The sequence below is a fragment of the Aulonocara sp. 'chitande type north' Nkhata Bay genome, linkage group LG10 (genome assembly GCF_057382095.1).
Source record: "Aulonocara sp. 'chitande type north' Nkhata Bay isolate Kocher_YH1m ecotype deep benthic linkage group LG10, A_spYH_male_GT1.1, whole genome shotgun sequence".
Lineage (NCBI taxonomy): Eukaryota > Metazoa > Chordata > Actinopteri > Cichliformes > Cichlidae > Aulonocara > Aulonocara sp. 'chitande type north' Nkhata Bay.
Window position 1 is genome coordinate 17,633,397 of NC_141353.1, and position 22,934 is coordinate 17,656,330.

Genomic DNA, 22,934 nt, shown 5'->3' on the forward strand with positions numbered 1-22,934 from the left:
CGACCTTTTTCAAACTGGGGATTTATTAATATTGAAAACATTATAATGTGGATGGTATCATAGTACCATCACAACCACAGAGCTCAGATAGGGCGCAAAAACACAACACGAATTATTCTTGTTAATAAAAATTCATGAACACGTATCTGTGCATGCGTTTTCTTGTCTTTTTGCAAGTATGTGTATATGCATGTGTTTGTGTGGGTGCGCTTGTGCACTGATCCTCATGAGGACAAATTCAGATGTTTCCAGCGTATTTATTGTATATCATTATCGCTCAGTTGAGAAATACTGAGGTAAGCAAAATGATGACTGAAAAAATGGAATCAGGCTTGTACAGATGTTTTGGCAACTATTTATTCAACAATTTCATTTCATACATACGAACCTCTAAATTAAATATAATAAATCCCACAGACAATGGGAGAGAAACACCTCCGTTACGGTGCTATATATCAAATCAAGCTTTCGGAGTACAGCTTGATATCAAACCCCCTATTTCACCAAGGTACATCAGAGGCTGAACTAACATTTGTCTAGCTCTAATCCTGATCTTTACTGAGCCTCACTGTGGATATTTTGTATTTAGTGAGAGACAGAGCCTTGCAGCACCTGCCACCTAAAGACTGATATACATAAAGATGTGTGTTGCTACAAAGGGAAACATGATAAAGGACAAAAAGCACTGAACCGCTTACATAAGCTAAAATTAGATTCTGTTAAAGACACCTTCCATCATTTTTGAAACGCAGTAATTTGCAGCATATTTCTAAATCTCAGTATTTCAAGTCAGTGATCAAAAAATTAAAAAAGAAAAGAAAAAAAGTTTCCTTAGTCTAATATTCCAATGACAGCAAGGTGACAGAATTATTGAAGAGTCACTGAATCATTTTTTATTATCATTGTGATAATCTTAAAACTCAAAAAATACATGGTGTCAGCACACAGGGACTAGCAGAGTGAAAAGTGCTCACAAGTCCCCATTTTAAGACAGGAAACAAACAAACAAACGAACAAAATCTAAATGAAATATATTCCTGAGATGCAAAACAAAAGAAACAGATATAATAATAATAATAAAAAAAGAAACATCACTACATGCGATTGTGTCACATGTTGTCATCGGTGTGACAGTAAAGAAATTGGGCTGATTGATTCTTGTGTCACTATTGCGGAGTGATAGAGAAGTGCACTGAAGCCATACTGTACAGCAAAGACATCTGAAGAGCCAGAGGAAGGGAGATGGGACAGGAACAAGCCATGTCATGTTACAAGCACTACTGTAGAGAACACATTTGCCATTAAACTCATGTATTAAAAAAATATAAACCATAAGATTAAAAAAAGGAGAATTTCTGACAGACTATAACCCAAAGTGTCCATTACGCTCACTTCTGCTTATAAGCAGATTTTAATATTTTGAATACTAACGTGGGCCTCTAATTTCCTGGAAGTTAAAAAAATATGTGTGTGTCATTACTGCCTGCGATGTTTGGTGACCCGATTTGCTTCGAGGTCAGCGTGGTACGATGAAACGAGTGTCTTTTTTTTAGCAGGTTTGTAAAGCTTTATTAATCACACATCGCATCAACTTGTCTGATTCCTCTTTAAATGAGCCCAGGAGGGTGGTTCAGTGGCAAACTTCAGGTGCAGAGTCACAAGGCACTAATATAAAGATTTTCAAATATGTGTTTTAATGTGACTTTATAAGATACTCTGTAATCTGGTAATTTTTTAGGCAACAATATACTGTATCAGCCCACATTGTAAACAGTAACAGTAATTTGAGATCATACAGTTACCGTCTTTTGCATTCAGAACAGAACACACGAGATGATTACAGATAGAAGTTTTATCAACTCAAAGCGAATGGTCTCACAAACCCACGAGGAACTGTGAAACTATAAACAATCTTCCAATTTAACCCACTGCAAGCAGCTTACATCCCGTAAAAGGTGTGGGTTTTGTGCATTTCAACCTGACAAATCCTAGGCAAAACAGTAGCCTATACATGAAACTTTTTTTAATGTGATTTTGCACAGGCTTGTTTGTGTCTCCGCCAACCTGGAAATTGTTCACAAAACTGGGTGCAATTTCATGTCGAAATTACTGCCAGTATTGCACTGTTAAATCTGCATAAATGCACAACCGCAGCTCCCTGACTCGCACCTTCAGTTGAAGAAAGCGGGTTTGTTTGGAGCCAGGAAATTAGAGACTTACAATCCCACAAAATGGACTTGTGCCCAATGAAAATGGCACTGCGGCTCTGTTAGTGCCTTTACCGTCTTGCTGCCAGGATGAAATTAAAGGCTTGTGATCTAGCGAATATTAACCCAACTGATAAACGTTGAAAATCAAGGTGGCAACGCGTTTAAAGCTTATTTTCAGCCGACAACAATACAGAAATAAAACAAAGATAGCCAAGATATAACAGAGCTACAGTTGATCCTGTCGTAGTGCATGGTCGTATGTGCCAGGCTGCTAAAATAACAAATTAAACAAGATTCAGGTTTGGTCTAATGATTATAAAAATCCATTTGCAACAAATTAGCTCATTACTATTATGTCAAAACAAACATTTACATGTGAGTTTCAGAAAGAAAAAACAAACCTCAAAACAAAGCACAGATTTTACTAATTACTAAGAAATATCCACCACATTGGTCAGAGTGCATACTTGAGTAAATGGCAACTGTTTAATTACTAATGCCAGCATCAACTCATCACTGCAGACCCGGTTAATTCTCAGTGTGTTTGATATGAAACCGCCTAACTTGTTTCTCTGACTTCAGAATCAACAAAGTCATTCAACTACTTTCCTGTTTCAAAGTTGGAGTTGTAAAGCAACACCAAGTGTGATCGACACCATCAGTGATTTAAGACACAATGAATAGAACGAGATACAAAACCAAAAAAAAAAAGAAAGAAAGATAAAGATGTTAAATCATTGTAAGAAATGTATCTACACATGTAAAACCCAAGGTTTGCTAGAACATGTTAGACTAGAACACTTTGTGTAGAGCATTTGTGGTGACGCTGAAGTTGAACCTGTATATAGTGATATGCTCAGTGCACTAAAAGTGTGAGATATGGAAACTGTGGCAAAGCTTCTTTATTTTCAAAACAAACAAATAATTGCTTTTAAAAATGTATTAAAATGTCAAAACCCCCTAAATCCTACATCGATGATGAAAGGTAAAACTGAGTAGATTGACTTAATTATTCCCAACTTGTGGTTCACTCGAGAAGTGCTCGAGTAACAAAATACAGACAAAAGATTTTTGCTGACCCTATTTGCATAATGTTGTAAATTAGACCACCAAAATGGAGACAATTGGCCCAAAATATTATTGCCCTTGATTATAATTTGCTCCCTGGTAGCAGACTAGTGCCTTGCTTTTGAGCATTTAGGATCATTCCTTCGAAGCCAAACTTCTCCAAACTCATGAAAGATGAAAGGTTGCTGACTATGACGCGTCATGGCTGTCTTAATATGTGGAAACTTTCTTGCAACCGGCATGGAGGTATTGTTTCTTTTGATTTCAGCTCCAAATTCTATTACCTCAATTTCCATGGAAAAGCAGCTTATTCCGGAGTTTTGCGTGTTTGATTTGCCAAATGTCCTAGAACATCAACTTCTTCAGATTTGGAGCAACTAGGGTCAGGCCACAAACACACAAAGCCACCGTTTTCCCAAAATCAAGGTACAAATATACCATCTTCATTGTGGTTCTCTCTTAAATAAATTTCAATTTCAAATAAATTAAACATGAAAAAGAACCAAACAAAAACATGCTAATGTGTATTACCAAAATTTAGTTCTCACACATTATTTACATGCCTTGTGCCAAAACAAAAATACATTTGTTTTAAAATTTCTCTAATGAGGATAATGTAATGGAAAAAAAAGTAATTAGATAAGGTGGCTAATATACATATTTGAGCAAATACAGGAATCCAGAATTTAACAGCAATTTTCACAACCAACCACATTGTAGCAGACACAATATACAGCAGGGAGCTTAACCATTAAAACCAAAAAAACATTAGAAACATTTTCTTTTTAAATATAAAAACATGATTTAGCTTACATTTTCAAAAAGATGCACTGCACTTTTTTTTTCTTCAGAATTGAATCAAAGACAGCCTTGTCATCTTCTCGTTACCCATTTGAATGAAAGAACCGTTCACAAGGCGATCTAGTTGTTGGCAAATGAACACAGTAACTCATTCAGACAATTTTGTGCTTTTCTATTTGTTTTCAGTTTTTTTTAAGTTTTGGAAAAGAGGCCCCTGCAGATCCCTGACCCAGCACTCACACCATTTGTTTCTTTTTCTATTTGCTTTTTTTTTTCTTGAAGACCCCGTGAAATGGAAATGAAAGTTGAGTTAATGGAGACAGACTGGGAAAATAGGCATAAAAAGCATGACAAGCTGATGAGGGCAGCTTCACTAAACTATTAAAAACGATTTAAAAATAAATTTGAAGGTGACAGAATCAAAAACAATGACAGTAATCAAACAGATGTTATTGGTCTGGTCTTGTTTTAACACCTTATGGTTGAGTTTACATTTCACGGGTTCTTCAAGCCTTAAAATAATTCCACTGTGACAAACGATAACCAAATTATTCAAAGTGAAAAGCTAAAGTTATTTGAATACAATTTATACAGCCTATACAGAGAGAGGAGAGTGACTCTTTCTGCACACCTGAACCCTTTATGGAAAACACAAACTACCGTAAGCTGTCCAGATGACACTGAAGGTGATGGTGTTTTGCTAAACCGCTGCCTGGACGGTGCAGGACTATACAGGTAAAAGTACCTGGGCAGCACATTTAGCAAGTGGTTTTATATACTTGATTATGCTTGCTGAAAAGGAATGCTTGACCTGGCATCTTTCATATATTTTTGGTGTGTTTTTCTCTGCTCTAAACAATACCACACTACCCTTTATTACTCCTACCCTAATAATGCAAATCATATTGTACACTTACTGTATCTGATAAACCTTGCTACAGTGTTACACAAATCCTTCTTCGTATCTTACAAGGGTCAATGGTTTAATTACAACTCTATTTAGAGGGAGATGGAATAGGGAAAAGTGGATCACCTAAAAGTACCATATTTAGTGTGACAGACATGTATAAGGCGTAAATAGCACAAATTGTCATTCAAAAAGAAAAAGAAAACAGAAAAAAAAAGATTCGATGCGTAATCAAAAGCTGTGAGCTAAGCAATGGAATGATGGCTAAGGTAACCATCTACAAAGCATTTACATTGCTACTGACAGACGATACATGAAGGCATTGACAGAAGTTCAATGGCGTCTGTATTTTTAGGCACCGTGTTGATGTGAGAGATGATATGTGTTCGTGGATGTGTGTGAACAGGAATATGTGTTTGGGTGTCTGCTTGGTGGGGAAGAGGAGCAAAGACTAACGAGAGGGCTAAGGAGCAGTCATGGTAGATTTACAGATTTCTAGGTATTCATGTTGAAGATGAGGAAGTGACAAAGGGGCAACTTCAGCAGCAACAGCAAGCTGCCAGTGAAAAACATCTGCCAAAAGCAAAAAACAACAAACAAAAAACCCCCAAACCAATGAAAAAATAAAGGACAAGATGTAAATGACAGAGATCGTTTCAACAGAAGGAAATAACAGGAAAACACACTGGGAACTTGTCTGTTTGTGGACTGCCTGTGGGTTCCTTGTTGACATGATGGGGGCCAGTGGCCGGAGGAGAACAAGAAAAGTGGGAGACGGAAAGAGAGAATAAGAAGTACAGAGATCAAAAGAAGGAAATGAGAAGGCAAGAGCTGCACAGCTCCCCCTGCAGTCTAAATGAAGTATTCTTTCTTTTCTTCCGCGTGCGCGTGGTTTCCCTCAGCGTTGATGATGGCTGTGTCGGCATCGGGGGCATCATCCGCTCCTTTGGCCTCGTTTGTCAAGTATGTTCCTGTGGCAACGAAAAAACAAACTTCTATTGAGGAAAACAAATACCAAGCAGCCCTGCATGGTGTTGGCTGCCTGAGGCGAAAAAACCCCCACATCTGAAGACAACATCAGTAGTGTTACATTATTCATATCTAAAACAATGAGGAGCTGGGATAGTGTAGTGGAGTATTTAAATAAAGCAGAGTTAAATTTGCGAGACCCTGCATCGATACAGCAGAATAGCATCAACACCTCCTACGTTGCGTGTGACGACCATCAGAACTCACAGCTGCAAGTCCAAATTGAGCTCTTAGCTTAAACTTAGAAGTTAATGTTGTGGGATTAGTGACGAAAACCGAGCAGCAACTTGGAATTCACTTTATTTCCACTCTTCTTTGCGAACTTGGAGCTAAACTGTAACAAGTTTGAGAATCAATCGATCACTTTCTGTTTGAGAAGTGATTTACATTTACACATACAGGAAGCACATTTAATTGCGTAAACTAATTTCTTCCCTCACATTATTACTGTTTGTCTAATACTGTCTGGGAATAAAATGCTTTTTTTCCCTGTGGTGCCAAAGTGGATTTATGAATGTTTATTTTCTCCCATCATCATCACAACTAAATTAAAATAATATTACGGACCTCTGCGCAATTAAAAAACTCCATTCCCATTATTGATAAATACATGGATAGAGAGTGAATTACAATAACAACATGTGCTATTACTTTGTGCTGCATATCAAAGGCACATATTCATTAACATTTCTGATGTGTGGATGGTGTAAGCTTTCCCACTTTTGTTTTACTCTTGAAGGTGTAACTTGGGAATTGGGAAAGGACTGTATTCTAATGGGACAAGAAGGACATGCTCCACTAGCTCCATGAGCCTTGAAAGCCGTAGGTCTGGTCCACTGTGGATTTTACCTTTATGCCTGGCCAGGTATCTTCCCAGAACGATGATTAGACACAAGGTGACAAAGACCACTACAGCCACCACTCCTCCGATCAAGGCATGGTCAGTGCCGTGCTGCCCAAGAGCATTGGGATCTGAGGAGAGACGCCGAGAGAGAGACAAAGAGAGCTGATGAAAGTGCCAATTGGTGAGGTTAGGGAGTAAGAGAAGAGAACAGCAGACAGTACACAACAGAGCAAAGAGGAAGGAGATGATTATTTCCAGCTCGTTCCTGCTTTAACGATTGTTCTAAGCTGCTATCATTTGGTTCACATCATGCAGTCAGAGCAGAGCTTCGTAGCTGTCTGAGAATAATAAAATAAAGAGAGAGGGGAAGAGAGACGGACACCAGATTTACACAAAGAGACAAGCAGGCACACATTCGCCCTGCAAAATGAAGGAAAAAGAGAATGAAAGAGGGACTTGGAGAAAAGAAGTGAATAATTCAGGACCACCCTCACAGTGCCGTAAGAGTCCCCAACATGCAAACCAGGGCAGTAGTGGAAGAGCAGTACACAGTAAATAAATCATCACTTGGAAAATAAAAAGGGGTGGGGGGATCAATCTCTTTCTGATTCTTAGCCAGAAATTGTTGTTGGGAAAATGAATAAGGAGTCAATACAGGTCTCCAGCTGCTGGATAAGCAGTAGAGATGATAGTCATGAAAGAGAAAGGAATCTGCCTGTCCACACCTCATGCTAAAACTCATCAAAGGTTTCCCTTTCTTCTAACAAAAGCTTATTTCCTTTATTCGCACTGACTTCCTCTTTTCACAAAGTCTGGTTTTCAGGTTATTCAAGGTAAGACACGACACCGATGCGCTGACAGCATACGGACATGTTGTAGGTGGATCTAAAAAAAAGAAGGTGACAGTGACAGCAGTGGGGAAGATAGGTAACGGAATGGCCTGTAGTATTATTCATATCAGTCTATGACACCTGAGAAATTAGTACTTATCTCATTATCCTCTCCGAGGAATGCCACATGCAACCCTGCCCCAGTCTGTGTGCAGTGTGTGGGCTTGTGATAGCTAAAATACAGCAATGTCAGAGCAGGGCAGGCAGTGATAGGAGGATGGTTTAGCCATACAACACACGTCGTATATTGACACTGTTTCTCTTCAGTATTCTCCTTTTCTTTCTCTGTCTGCCCATGTGGCCAAATTGAACAGCTGGCTTGCTCTCGCTCCATAAGTCTCCATGGTCCGAGTGACCAGGCTGTCAGACTTCACTGCCTCCCAGTGGACACACGCACTCAAATTGACACACACACACACGCATATGCACAGACGTTTGTGGTTTCACTGCGCCGCAGTTCTGCTTGGTCAGTGGAGCAAAGAGTAGAGGAATGTTCCCCTGGCAGGACCCAGCAGGGCGAGGACTAGGGCATTAAGTTACACACATGGTTGTGTCTCCTCACCTCCACCTGTCAGGACTGTGAGTATTTTTTCTTCTTCTTTTTTTTAAACACACATCATACACTATCACCGTCTGACCGCTTCCGCTCTGGTTTGGCTATTATACAGCCACAAACAAGCCAACTGGATGTCTGATTGTTGTATAGATTACAATGCAAATTTCAAATCCTAAAAAAAAAGCGCTTTCAGTGGCTTCAGAAATAGAAGAATAACCCATTTGGTTCTTACTGACTACGTTCAAACATTTGAAACATTAATGCAATCTTCATAACACGAGTCATACATCGTGCTGCTGCCCCCTCATAGCTCCAAGGCCATGCCAACACTTCCATTTTTATTGATTTATTGGCGATAGCTTAGGGAGTATTATTGCATATGTGAAAAAAAACTTGCAGAATGCCTTTTTAGCTACATATAGAGCTGCTCAGAGTTCAAGTGATATTATTCGAGTCGTCGTCTGCGGCTGAACAAAAGAGGTTTAAATAAAACAAATCAAAATCAGTGTGTGTGTTGATGTGGCATTAGAAAGAAGCATACTAGCCAGATCCTAGACATTATAAACAACAAAAAAACAGCTTAGTCTCTCACCAAACTGTAGCTGGTTATGTTGCATTGGTGGATAGGCTTTGACAAAAATAAGAAGGTCCTGCTTTTGCTGGATCAATCTGACCACCATGAGCCCAACATTATCTTCCTCTCCTCTTGCCTCTAATCCACTCTGCTAAGCAAGAGTTTTTCACTGCACCACGCATACAGAGGATTTCTCAAAGATTTTACAATGTGCCGCGAGTGGTCACCCTATTCAGCCGTTCTTACACATGAATTCCATACACTGTCGAGATAATCAAGCTGAGGCCTTGTCTGAAGTTGTCCTTCTTTAAAAAAGAGAAAAAGAAAAAAGAAAAAAAAAAGAATACTGCAGGAGATTCTCGACAGAAGATCCTCACTGGAGGAAATCTTCATTTTGATGGGTAGAGCCTGCAGGCTGCAGGACACGTAATTCTCACTTGCTCTGAATTACCTGGGTAATTACCGGCTCTTTTCTCACACGAGCTCAATCAGACTTTCGCGGACTTTGTGCTAGGGAGGTGGGTGGTTAACGTCAGATCCAGCTGATTCTGGATTCTCACATGAGGTCCTGATGTGTAATGTTTAGAGAAGTACAGAACATGTGTGAAAATGTTCTACTCTCCCTACAGACACAGTAAGGGGCCAATAGTTTGAAAGTTGGGACCTCAAATGGGCTGAGGGTACAATGCAGAGGGAGTCTGACTTCATTCTGGGCTAAGGGTGCCATTGATTTTATCTGCATACTGTAGTTGTTTGGTTGTTTTATTAATGTTCAAAATTTCACAACTTTTCAAGCCCCTTTTAAGATAAAGGGAAGACTGTGTGACATTCAAGACCAAATTTTCCAGCACTCCATTAATTTGATATTCATGCAGCGTCAAAAGCTTGCAACATTTACAATGTGTAGATGCCTTTTGTGTGAGTGAGTTAAAAAAGAAAAAAAAATCATCTATTCTCCTCTTATGTATTCTGGTCTAGTCCGCTGTTACTCAACGACGGAGAAAAAAAAATACAACAAGGCTGTACAAAGAGACAAAGTAAAAATGGACAAAATAGAGATTGATGCACACAAAAAGGCTGAAATTTCACTTGGACCAAGACAAAAGAGGAAAGAAGGGGGAAGAGGAGAGGGATCTAGAGTTGTGGGTTATACATTTTTATGGCTCCAGAACACATTATCTTTTAATAAGGGCAGATACATTCTTCTCTGTGTGATTTAATATGAGAGTGTGGCAGAGCAAACTCTTCTTTTAATATTTATAACACCCTCCTTGTCGCCTGGCCTTGTGAGTTGGGCTTGTTTAATAAATTAAAGAGGGTTCAGGTCTTCTGTGAACCACTGTATGGCCGCAGAGAGCCAAAAGTGTAACTGCTCATCTGATCTCTTCCATTGTTGCTGGCTCCATATGGGGTTACTGTGGAAGGGTATGTAATACTGTGCACATTTCAAGAGACTGTGTAAAGGCTGGAAATAAAAACGTGTATGCATTAAGCATACATACCTAATGACATGATGTCTAAAAAGTGATATAAGGATTGATGTACTTAAGAACTAAGTGCTGTAAATCCAAAGCAGATATTTTAACACTTTATCTACAACTGTGACTTAAAGAGACTCCTTTGACACTCACAGCTGACAAGTATGTATCTAACACTAAGCTAGTTCGCGTTTGGTTCAGCGGGGCTGCTATCTCCACAGACAGCACGTAAGCAAAAGAAACGTGTGCAGCTTAAGTGTCAAAGAAAGCTTCTTAGAGCAGCACACTGCATGTCAACTGCATGTCCTTATCTCACTTTTCAAACGCCGTGTGCTGTCAGTGTCTGAAGAACATCACGAGAAATGTTTGCTACGTGTAAATTATTGTTATACACCATCCACCGGGCCGCCTTTCATCTGCACTGACAGAATCCTTTAATTCGTCATACAGTGCAAGCTATTCAAATGTCCTTTCCATTCTGCTGCTTTAACATACACGCATCTTTCTCCCTCTCTTCCCCTCTCGGTCGTAATTTTGTGAATATTAAAATTCATCCCCCACAGGCACCTTTTCTTCTTTTGTGTTATGCTTTTTTTCGTTCTCAGTTTTAGATTTAGCTCTGTGAAGCAGTGGTTTCAGCTCAGATCAATAGAGCAGAAGCTAGCTTAAGCACGGGCTGCTTATAGAGCTGCAGTGTCCTTGTATCTGTGGTGCGGGTCGGGGAATCTTTCGCTGTGGCAGAACAGAGAATTTTGCAACTGAAACTCAACATATGTCTCCATTCATGAGAAACATAAAAATAAACAAATACATAAATAAATTGGATGCTATTTTAGCAGGAAATATGAAACTTGTTGTACATTAATGGAATGATTACCGAATGGGATGCCAGTAAGTTTAAAAGAGTATGTGTATGGAGCTTATACGTTTTATTGGCTTGGGGACTACTTTTTTGGTTAATGATGCCTGTTGCTTCGAGGTGCTGCAAGAAAAATATGCGACCACCTCTGTCCCTTCATCATAAAACCAAACAGTCTGTGCAAAAACACCAGTGCTTATAATGTACCACACACATCTGTTCCCCTTTTATTACCCATTTAGTAAGTGTAATTAAAATGTGTTTTGATATTTGCCTGCACACTGTTTGGCACGCCTGTCTGGAAACCTTTTAAACTTTTACTTTCATTTGATATAAAATGAGAAAAAAGCAACTCAAAACAACAACTTAGAATATACTGTGAGTTTGAACTCCCACATTAGAGATGGTGAACAAAACAGATTTTTATGATCACAAAGAGGCTGTTTTGTGCAAGTGAAAAGAAATTCATAGTAAAGCTGTCAGTGCCCATTAGTGTAAGCATTCAGAAAAAGGCCAGAATCCTATTGCACAGGCTGCAGTGGATCCATAAATATACTAAATAATTTCAATACATTGTATCCCTCAGTTTTTATATATTTATTATATTTTTGTATTATACTGGGTAGCTGAAGCCAGCCTATATTTGTGACATTTGAATCACCCTTCCTGATTTTGACAGGCTGTATAGTACACGCTATAGTGTTCACTTTTCTTTTTTTAAATTTTTTATTTCTACATTTTTTGCCAAATGCTGATTGTTTCACAGCCACCATGATTTTTTCTGCAGGACTCAGATACAGCTCTTTCAGTCTAAACGGTTCTATTTACAGGTAGAAGCCCAGACATTAGGAATGACAGCAAATACAGCAGCTTGTTGTCACATCGTCCGTTTACACACTCACCAGCCATTCTTTTAGATGCACCTGTTCACTGTTCGCGAAATATGACCATACCTTTGAACCTGGAAAACAATGGGCTGCAACAGAAGAAGATCACACCCAGTGCCACTCCTGTACGCTAAGAAGAGGGAAACTGAGACCACAATTCCCACAAGCTCACTAAAATTGGACAATAGAATTTGGAAAAATGTTGCCTGGTCTGAGGACTTTCTCCTGCAACACTCATATGTTAAAGTCAGAAATTCATTCTGCCTTGTATGAATGGTTCAGACTTCTGATGGTGGTGTAAGGTGTGGGGAATGTTATCTTGGCACACTTTGGGCCTCTAAGTATCAACTGGGCATCATTTAAATGCCACAGCCCACCTGACTATTATTATTCCCCACGTCCAACCCTTAATGACCACAGTGTGCCCATCTTTTGATGGCTGCTCCCAGCAGGATATCATGTGCCATGTCACAAATCTCTAATTATCGCAAACATGCATCATGGCTGTGCAGCCAACTGTGTGATGCTATCATGCCAATAAAGACCAAAGTCTCTGAGGGATGTTTCCATAGATTCATGCCCGTGTGTTATATGTGTAACACAAGTCACACCATAACATCATTGGGTAAGCATAGCAAAAGTGTGCTGTTTCCATGGCAAGGTGCTACATGTTGAGGTACAGCTTCATGACAAAACTTCCTGTGTGCTGCCACAAACAAATCGACCCGTAGTTTACATCCATGTCTATCCAAACTTGATCATTTCATCATCATTTTCATTCTTGCAAAAGTGACCTTTGGAGATCGAACTATAATCACATCCTCAGTCAATTAAACATTCTCATTTTCACAAGAATGGAATACACCTGCATGTATGGACAAATGATGTCAGTCCAGAGTATTCAGAATTCCATCAGATTCACACAGGCGAACAGGCTAATTCCAAACCTCTTTGCGGCACATTTTAGGGTAATAATGTATCTAGTAATAGTCTTTTCTACAACAGTATTTGAAAACACTTCACATTTAACGTGAAACAAAAATGAATTACTTTGTGTTAATTCCTCTGCACTGATGGTATGTTAAAGCCACCGATACAAAAGCTAGAGTGTCGACCATCAGAAAGTAAAGGGGAGAAAGTGGTGAAAAGTGCCTGCAGACTTTGCTTGTTCAGTGAGTCAATTATGCCCAACTTTTTGGCTGAGACTGGAAATTCACCAATCTGCATCTAATGCTGGCTCTACTGCCAAGATGAAAGAGTCCCTGGAGGCTGTAGCAGAGGGCCGAAAGACACTTGTGTGTCCACCTTTGAATGCATGCACCCAAGCCCATGAGAGAATTAAAAAAAAGAGTAATGTTACCAAGATGTGTGTGTTGCCGTGTTTGTGTGTGTCCTTGCACATTACTGTTTGCTGGGTCGTGCGGATTAATTAGATTCTGAAAACAAATTACTTCAGCTAATCATTCAATAAAGCCCACATGTGGACACTATCTTGAATATTCAACCCAGTGGTTTTCTTTTCTTTCTTTCTTTTTTTACTCGCGGAATAAAAAGAAATTGTGGTCAGCAGGGTAACAGCATGGAGTTATAAGCAAAGCAAGATAATTAATCATAAGAATTAATTAAGTCTCATGCAAGAATCATCTATCAAAGCAGCTCTACATTCTGCAAAATCCATAACCTCTTCAAAACAGCAATAAAATCCACCAAAGGAAGAAGCAGAAAGATAGCATCAATGTTACACTTGTGGTAACTTAATCTTGCCTGTGTTGCTGCTGCTTTTCAAATATTTTCCACCACAAACGACACTGCTACATTCTGCTGAAAGAACCGCGCTGTGTGAGCCAACTGCAGCACAGGAACAGCACAAATAATGGCTTAAAGAAATGAGCGATTCTGGATGAAGTAAGCTGCCACCACAAGCCCAACTTGGGGGGTTGGGTGGGAGACAAGGAAGGAAAAATTTATAAAAGGACCAAATAGCACTTCATGTCAATAAATGAAAATTGGACTGCCTTCTCTGTGTGTATGTGTTTCTTCAAGATTGCCAAAAGTGTCCTCTGCCATTGGGAGTTAATGAAAAGAAGGGCTATTACATGTAATTCATAACAGTAGCCCCAGGATCTAACGATTTCTCTTTTTCTGTTCTACACTTTATTCCAAATTGTTGCTATAATTCTTCCCCAAAGCGAGTTAATGTGACAGGATATCAATAAGCTTTCCTGGCAATAAGTGGAAAGACCTTTGCATTATGTTTTAATTTCTCCAGTGCTCCTAAGCTTTATCGTCCAAAGAGCGGTGTGAAGGTGATCTCCGTTGTCCGATATTTAACCATTCCACCCCAGGGATGCAGCGGCCTGTACCTCTCTGGTTTAAGCACAGCGACTAAAAAGCTGTCCGGGCTACTTGCCCTCCAGAAAATATGTTTTCTGGTCATCACATTGCCTTACCTGTGTCCTTCATTTAAAAGCAAGATCGATATCAATAGAATAAAACAGTTACAAATCCCTCCAAGGATTTTCCCTTATTGAGTTTTCACAAAAGGTTTGTCCTTAGCCTGAATAAGCTTGAATAAGCTTGAATAGAATGTGTGGTTATAGCCAGAAAATGGTCACCTGTGGAGTACAATCAGCTCTTTTGAATTCAAAACACTTTGTGACAGCGATGAAAAGAAATGATTTGAAATTTGAACAATCTCCCTAAATACACAAAGCTTATTATTAAAGACCTTGAATTAACCACCCAATTATTTAGTTTTTAGTTTTGAGATCATTAGTAAGGTTAATTACTGTATTCTCTGATGCATGTTTTCTCACCTATTTTCACTTTTTGGGTTACAAAATCATGTATAATTTAGATTTATTTAAGGCAGATTTAAAACAAATAGCTTGAATGTTATACGTTATAGTCTATATATTATACTATATTACATTCTGACATGTACAGATAGGCTTAATGATGTTTAATAACCTATTTTGGAATGTGAATACAGCCTATATTTAAACTGTCTATGGGTATTTTGTGAATTATGCAGGCAATCACAATCTGGAGTGACTGCAATGCCAGAGCACAGAAGGAACATGAAATGACAGTCAACAATCAGGTGACAGGTTGTCAGTAAACATAAGCAAGTTTACATATGTTACATGTAGTGTGATAATGGCCTGTGTGAGTGTGTGTGTGTTTTTCAGGTAAATGATGATTGCCTCAAAGCTGCCATCAGAGTCTGAGCTGCGGGGAGCAGATAGAGCTGTCTCTCCCTCTCCTTTCTCAGGAAGCAAAAACAGACGTTAGTAATGGCAGCAATTACAGGTGAGGTAAAGCCGCTCGTTGTTTCACTGTGTGGTTACATATAGTTTTCAGCATGTTTAGCATCATAACATTTAGAAACTGCAGTGTGGCTTAGTGTACAGTTTCAGAGCCATGTGGAGTGACATCCCAAACTTTCATTAATGGCCGGCTTGACCCCCTTTTAATTTTCAGAACTGCTTTAATTCTTAATGGCACATATTCAACAACAAACAAACATTTGGAAACATTTCTGAGCACTTTTGGTTCATATTGACAGGAAAGCATCAAACAGTTGCTGCAGATTTGTAGGATGCACACACAAAGGTGCTCTATTGGATTGAGATTTGGTGACTGTGGAGCCCATTTGAGTACAGCGAACTCAATGTCATGTTAAAGAAACTAGTTTGTTATGATTTGAGCTTTGTGACACGGCATGTGATATCCTGCTGGAAGCAGCCATCAGAAGATGGGTACACAATGGCCATAAAGGGATGGATATGGTCAGCAATAATACTCAGACTGTGGTGTTTAAATAATGCTTGAGTGGTACCAAGTGGCCCAAAGTCTGCCAAGAAAATATTCCCGACACCATCACACCACCAGTAGCTTGAATCATTGATACAGGGCAGGATGGAGCCATGTTTTCGTCTGTTCTCTGCCAAATTCTGACTTCCATCTGAATGTTGCAATAAAAATCAAAACTCTCAGTTATAACTTTGAGTCGCTGCCGTGTGATTGACTGATTGGATATTTGCATTAATAAGCAGTTGAAAAGATGTACATAAGCAAATGGCTGGTGAGTGTTTAGATTAATATGTTTCTGGCCACATTTCATCAAAAGAACTTTTTAAAGGAAAGTAATGTTCCCAGTAATAACATTTTTCACATTAAATGCGAAAAAGTAAAGACCTAATTGCTCTCCTTTAATTCTTCTTCAAGGACAGTAAGTTGGGAAAAAAGAGTAACTGCAAACAGAAGTTGGTAAAAATAGGCCTGCAGACTTTGACTTATTCTGAATCTGTTATGCCCAATTCAGCAATCTGCATCTCAAGCCAACAACCTTGCCTTACTATTTGCATGCAGCATTTTGGCCAGTGCACACTTAAGAAGGGAGAAAGCTCAGAGGCTATTCCTGATCTTTGAACTTGTCTCTGCTCTTGAATTCTCCTTAAGTTTGCAGGTACTGGTTTCAGTTTAAAGAGGAGAAGAATAATGATTTGGCTTTGGAGCACCGGCCACAAAAAAGGGAAAAAGGTACAGAGTATCATGATAACCTCCACTGTCAGTAAAAATGCTAACCATCCCTCTTGTATCAATTAAGACAACTACACTTTGATTAATAGTCCCAAGGTTCTTGTTGCATTCCTTGACTTTTATCTTCTTATCCTCGTGGGCAACAAGACCTTTACTCTACAATCAGGTATAGGGGTATTTTAGTTTTTCTCTCTTCTCCACAGGAGAAGACACTAGGCATGAATAATTGCTGTCTTCCCAGCAGTGGGGCCTTTTTCTGCAGCAACACCAGGCTACAGGGGCTGGGGTTGGCCACACGAATGCTTATTATGAGAAGTGAATAGTAAATATTTTAAACACCAAAGAAACCCTTGTGCATGATTCACCTTTTAGCATCACAAGGTCAGTGCTAATTTTGCAAGCCACAAAAAGCATTTGGCATATTTTAGAGAACTCAAGAGAGAGAACGTGTAGATGTGCGCGCATGTGTGCGTGTGTTGTGCGTCAGTGCGTGTGTGTATTCATAATGTGATGGTCTGATGACATTACATAGACCTCTGATACTTACTGAAAGAGTTATTATAGCCATTAAGACTGACTGGGCTACTGAAGCAGTGTGAGTGTTGGGCATACCTGCCAGCACATCATTAATAAAGAGAATTAGAGACTGCAGTAATGCATCAGTTCTGGCATTATACAATACAAATGAAAACCAGAGGAATCTCTTGGATTTTTGTGCACTACTAGCGCTCTAAAGGTCAACAAGACAAGTAAAGGCATGGGTTTTATCAAATCTAAATTTCCTATTAGCTTCGGTAAGTGTACGATAAAATATTTATTGTCTAATATTCGTACAAGGATAAATAAATGTCTCGGTATATGATTATATTGGCCACTAAAACTCGGAGAGACTGTGTCAGCAAAGTAACACATAAAAAAGCCATTACTGTGAAATCCTACTAGACAATAACATTTTTCATTATGGGAACACATTTTTGTGAATACGGTATATGAAATCCTTTAACAACTGAAAGGAAAGATATTCATATCTGCAGCCAGTTTGAAGTTGCTGTGCAACACGAGTTAAGACAGCATTTTTCATTTACTGTATACAAAAGATGGACATAGCCACTGTGACATCACCCATTGGTTTTAGTGTCAACATTTGGATAAGAGATTGGAGAGCCAGTTTTTCACTTAACACTAGAAAGCTCAGTTGACAAGCGGACTCCTTTTACTGTATAGTTGCACACCAATAGGTAGATAAAATATTAATATTTCACTCGTGAAATCTGAAGCACAAACGTCTTGAACAGCTGTACCACACAGCAAGCCATATCCATGGAAATGCTCCAAAAGGTACCAACAGCATAACTGTCCACCCAATTTATTGACTGCAATTTGCAGAAGTGAGGGCTTACATAGAGTAATCATCTACAGCCAATCAAAGAAACCACAACCCTAATGCTGGTATCCAGATAAATGCATAAAGGGATAGCCGTGCGCTTTCAAAAAAAACCCCAAAACCCCATACGCTGATAAAAGAGCAGAAGGAAAGATCACCGAAACGACAAAGGGAAACCTGAGAACGCATACAGCCTATAGTGCTGAACCTACAGCATGCCTGTGGAGGAAGACAACTTCATTATGCAAAAATACAAAACGTCATGGGGCTGGTAAAGCTCCACAGTTGTTTGCTTTCATCCAGGGCCATAAAAAACCTGGTAATAAATCAAGTAGACAGATGAAAACAGATAGTGAAGTATCCTGTGACTAGGAACGCAGTGAAGGAGTCTGATATTTAGATTCCCTGTAGATATACTGAGAGGCTCAGCTCCTCTTGTGTCTCTGAACTACACAAACAGACATCAGAGAAGAACTGTGGCACACTGATGAAGAACATCCAACAATGTGTGGAAGACTGTTATCTAACAGGGCCTTCAGAGAGATGTAAGGGGGCAGAAGAGATGAAGCGGAAAGGAGAGGAATAACTGAACAAAAGCTTAGAGAGGGACTAAAGCGGAGGAAAGGTAGAAGGGGAGTCAAGCCTCCCAAAGGACTTTAAAGACGGTCATTTACAGAAAGCAGCAGTGATGAGAGGAAATTATTTTGAGATGGAGACCATGATGTTGAGAGGAATGAAGAGAGGGAGCAAAAGAGCACAGACAAGACAGAAGATATCTTGCTTAGATGATGATGAAAAAAAACATACACACATAAATGGAAATGAATAAAGCTGCTTGGGTGAACTGCATGTAAAGGATCAGTGACTCTCTTCTCTTATATTTTACCGTTTATTTGAAGTAATGGGCAATAATTTTTTGCACACCTAAGGAGCAGAGGGTGCAGGGTTTGGCGGTCTAGGAATCTTGTGTGTTGGCTTCATCCAGCTTGTCATTAGGGTGATTTCAGCCAATGAGATGCTTTCATCCCAACCACCTAACACGGATGGGATGAGATTTAACATTTCAAGTCTGAAATACTGGTTCTCAGTTGGAAAAGGGTAAGGTAAGGACAGAGTTGCTTCCCCGATTAAGGAGTTCAAGAATTCTGGGGTTCGTGAGTTCAGCAGCTGCAGTAATGTGGATGATGCTCCAGTCTGTCACAGTGAAGAGAGAGCTGAGTGTGAAAGCAAAGCTGCTGCTTTACTGGTCGACCTACATTCCCACCTTCAGCTATGGCTACGAGCTGTGGCATACAAGTGGTGGAAATGAGCTTCCTCTAGAGGCTGGCTGGGCTCAGTCTTAGAGATAGCAAGGGTCTCAGAGTAGAGCCGCTACTCCTCCACATCATAATGAGCCAGCTAAGGTAGTTAAATTATCTGACTCAAATTCCTTCTGGACACCTCCTAAGCGAGGTGTTTTGGATACTTCCAACTAGCGGGAGACCCAGTAACCCTCGAATCAATATATCTCTTGACTAGCTTGGGAAGGCCTCCCTTTTCCACCAGAAGAGTGGCTGTTGTCTGGCGAGGGGGAGACTCCTGCTTAGGCTGCTGCCCCAGTGACTCAGACCTCGATAAGTGTCAGAAAATGTATGAATGCATAGATCATGTAAGTATATTTAATTGCTGCTGAACTGAAAGCTCATATTTTGTGCAACGTTTTGTGAGAAAATACACAGTGTTAAATATGTTGCTTTGTGAGAAAATATACAGCGTTATAAATATGTTAACAAAATTTCTTTTATGTGCTATTACCGATATCACACTATGATGGATTGTTTACACAATCACTTCAGGAAAACATGTCACACACTGATAACAGCTTTGGAAACCATGATGAAGATGATATATGAGTGAGCAAGTTCTTCTGCATACGGGCCATCACAGCACATTAGCTTTAAATTGACGTGTCACTCAAAAACGTGGACATATCAATCTACTGTAGCAGATGTGGTGCCATGTCAGCATCTGTGCCCTGGAAAATAGGTTAAAGCAACTACACCCGCCCAGAGGCTCGCCATATCCTTTTCATCTACTGCATCTGTTTACTGCCAGTTATGTGTCGCAGGGGTGCCGAAACATCCTTTTCCATAGCCGTGTCCTCCTGAAGGATCCTGATGCTTTCCCTAGACAGGTGGGATATGCGATTCCTTTCAGCATTTTCTGTGTCCGCCTGAGGGTCACCTCCCTGTTGTATAGGGCTGAGCGCCTCAACGGAGAAGACTGATTTAATGTGATACATGATATTTTTGTAATGGAAAAACTGACATTTCATTTGAGACTCAGGGTGGACATGTTTGATGATTACTGGAAAGTACGGACAGAGTTTATTAAACAATTTAGATCAGATTTCATGGACGAGAGGAAGAACTGTCGTATAAAATACACTACAATTAGCTGCTACACACCGATCCTTGGTTTTATTTTTTCCTCTTCTTTCTGTTTTCTTTCCTTTTCTCTTGCCTTTCTTTTCTTTTGTATTGCTTAGATCTGTATGGCCTCAGGAAAATCACAGTGTAATTAGCCAATGCAAATAGACTTTGTTCCTAAAATAAAAGGAAAAACATAAAAAATACAGTAGGGCTCTTGGTCAGAAAACAACCAAAGAACTAAAAAAAATAAATAACAAGAAAAAAAACTCAACTGGCTTCTTTGAACAAGTTCAGCTGGACGTGCTAGAGGACCTCAAGTGGGACTGACTCCTTTTGAAGCAAGAGTATGCATCGTATACTGAGGAGTGGCAACAGCAGCCTATGATGCCGCGAGTGGTAATTAAGTCTGTCAAAATCAACTAACTTTGTTAATTATCACATCATGTTACTCGTGAGATCGACGAGCTGCAAATGTCAAGCTGGAATTGAACCTGGGACTCACCACTCAGTGCATTATAATTCATGTGGCTTGCAACCTTGGCTGGTTGCTGCTGCCCTTGTTTTTGAAAGGCAGAGAGCAAAGTGAAAACTTCTGTGGAAAACTCAGCCAAAAGCTAGCAGGAGGAGATTGTTATGCCAGCCCTTTGCTGCAGGGCCTTGTGTCATCAGTAGCTGTAATCTGCTTCTGAGACGCTGCTGAAACGGGCTGCAGCATGTCTGGTGGAATCGCAAGCATTGTCTTGAGTGGGAGCGATCGGCTCTGGCAGCCGCATTAGAGCTGGAACAGGATGCTGCCGTCCCCCGTTGTACACAGGGATAAGGGAAGCATGGCCTTATGCTGCATTTGATCTACCTCGTATGTGAGAATACGGACGCCAAAATGAAAACATTTTCAACCTCTGCCAAGTTAGTGCACAAACTGGCAAAAACAAAACATGGCTACCCCAACCTTTTCTTTGTTTCCTTTTCCTCTACAGAAAACAAAAAAGGTCATGAATGTAGTGTAGTTTACTCATCTAAAGTAACACAAAAGCCAAAAAGAAGCAAAAGTCACAGTTTTACTCCATTAAAAGCAATATGAGAAAGATTTTATGTGTGGAAAATGCAGAGTCAGTGTTCAGAAACAGTATCCGATTTACTAAGTGTAAAAGTATTGTTTGTTTTCAATAGAGTCAGGAAATTCTTAGTTCCCAGTTGCTATCAAATGCAGCATTAAGCCCGCCTATGTTCATGCATGATTGGACGCACAAAGTTTAATGAAGCTTGCTATATGCTTACTGGAGCTGGCCTGCTTACAAGCATGATGAAATTAGCTCTGTCTTATCTATGTTTAAGGGCATAAGATGAACAATAAAAAAGCCTTAGTTCTGTACAGGGACCACTTTAAAAACACCAAATATGCAGCCTTAGTGGCAAAGGGACTATGTCAAGTTAGGATTCTCTAAGAGTTAACACAGCATTAGAAGGCATGATGAGATATCTCCAGTGGCCAGACATTTTCAGTTGGACATGACATTTGCTTCTTTGAGGTTTCAGGGCACAGAAGTGCTGGAGTCTTTGCAATTCCAAGGGGACAGCACACAGAGTATTTGAACACCTGGAGTTTCTCTGAAACTCAGAAAAGTCTGTCCCAGTGTAAAAAAATATATCATTGCTCATAAAAAAGAAAATGTTTACAGTCCTTCAGCTGAGAAAATAGTTTAAGTAGCAAAAATTAAAGGCAATAATTGGGTAGGATGACCGATAAGTGTCTTCACATGTTTTATGTCCACAAGAAATAAGAATATGAATGCCTGAGGTAGAGAAGTAGCAAAGAAGTAACAGAGGAGATATGGAAGTGAGAGGGAAGTTAGACTATGCTGTAGCATGCTGTGGAGATGCGTGGGGTGGTACTGTACCTCTGTTGCCAGTGACTGTGGGGTCTGAGGCGTGGGAGCCTAATAGTGCGGTAGGATCTGGAGTGATGGGATGTAGGGGGGGAGTGGTGGGTGGAGGCAGGGTGGTGGGGGCGTCTGGTGGAGGGCACAGATAAACACATATACACAAAATACAACAACAGCAAAATGAATTCACATGGGGAAAGTTAGATACGTTAAAAGAACACAAAGAAAAAAAAACTATATACAGTGATGGGAAACACAAAGGGAAAATTATGACACAATTCCAAGCATATAACATAAGATCACAGCACAAGAAAGCATGGCTTTTCCAGTATAAGGAAATGTGATGCCCTTAACAACATACATGAGTTGAGTGCATTACTGTTCCTGTTTTAGTGGGCCAGTAAGGCTTTCTCACTGATTCTGAAATGATCAGCGATGTTAAGAGTCCCAATCTTCTACATTTTGTCCGTCAACTCTGATTTCAAGTATTCTGTCTTTGAATTGTGAAGGCAATTTGTTTAGCAAAAGAGCAGAATTAACCTTAAATCTGCTAATGCTGGCGACTGTCTCTGGAGATGGACCCTGCACTAGCAACCTTTCAACATGTG

General features: G+C 39.8%; 1 protein-coding gene across 4 annotated transcripts in view; it reads right to left on the reverse strand.

Moving 5' to 3' along the window:
- Window positions 1-343: 343 nt before the first annotated feature.
- cadm2a (cell adhesion molecule 2a) overlaps window positions 344-22,934 on the reverse strand; it is a 212,279-nt gene continuing 189,688 nt past the window's right edge. For 2 of the 4 annotated variants that reach the window (XM_086308769.1, XM_086308768.1), the window contains 3 exons: window positions 22,342-22,455; window positions 6,865-6,987; window positions 344-5,957 (listed from right to left, as the gene is read on the reverse strand). In XM_086308769.1, the coding sequence (XP_086164895.1) occupies window positions 5,839-5,957; window positions 6,865-6,987; window positions 22,342-22,455 (356 nt within the window). In that variant the 3' untranslated portion in view covers window positions 344-5,838. The remainder of the gene's footprint in view (window positions 5,958-6,864; window positions 6,988-22,341; window positions 22,456-22,934) is intronic. The other 2 variants (XM_086308770.1, XM_086308771.1) reach the window with 1 other exon arrangement.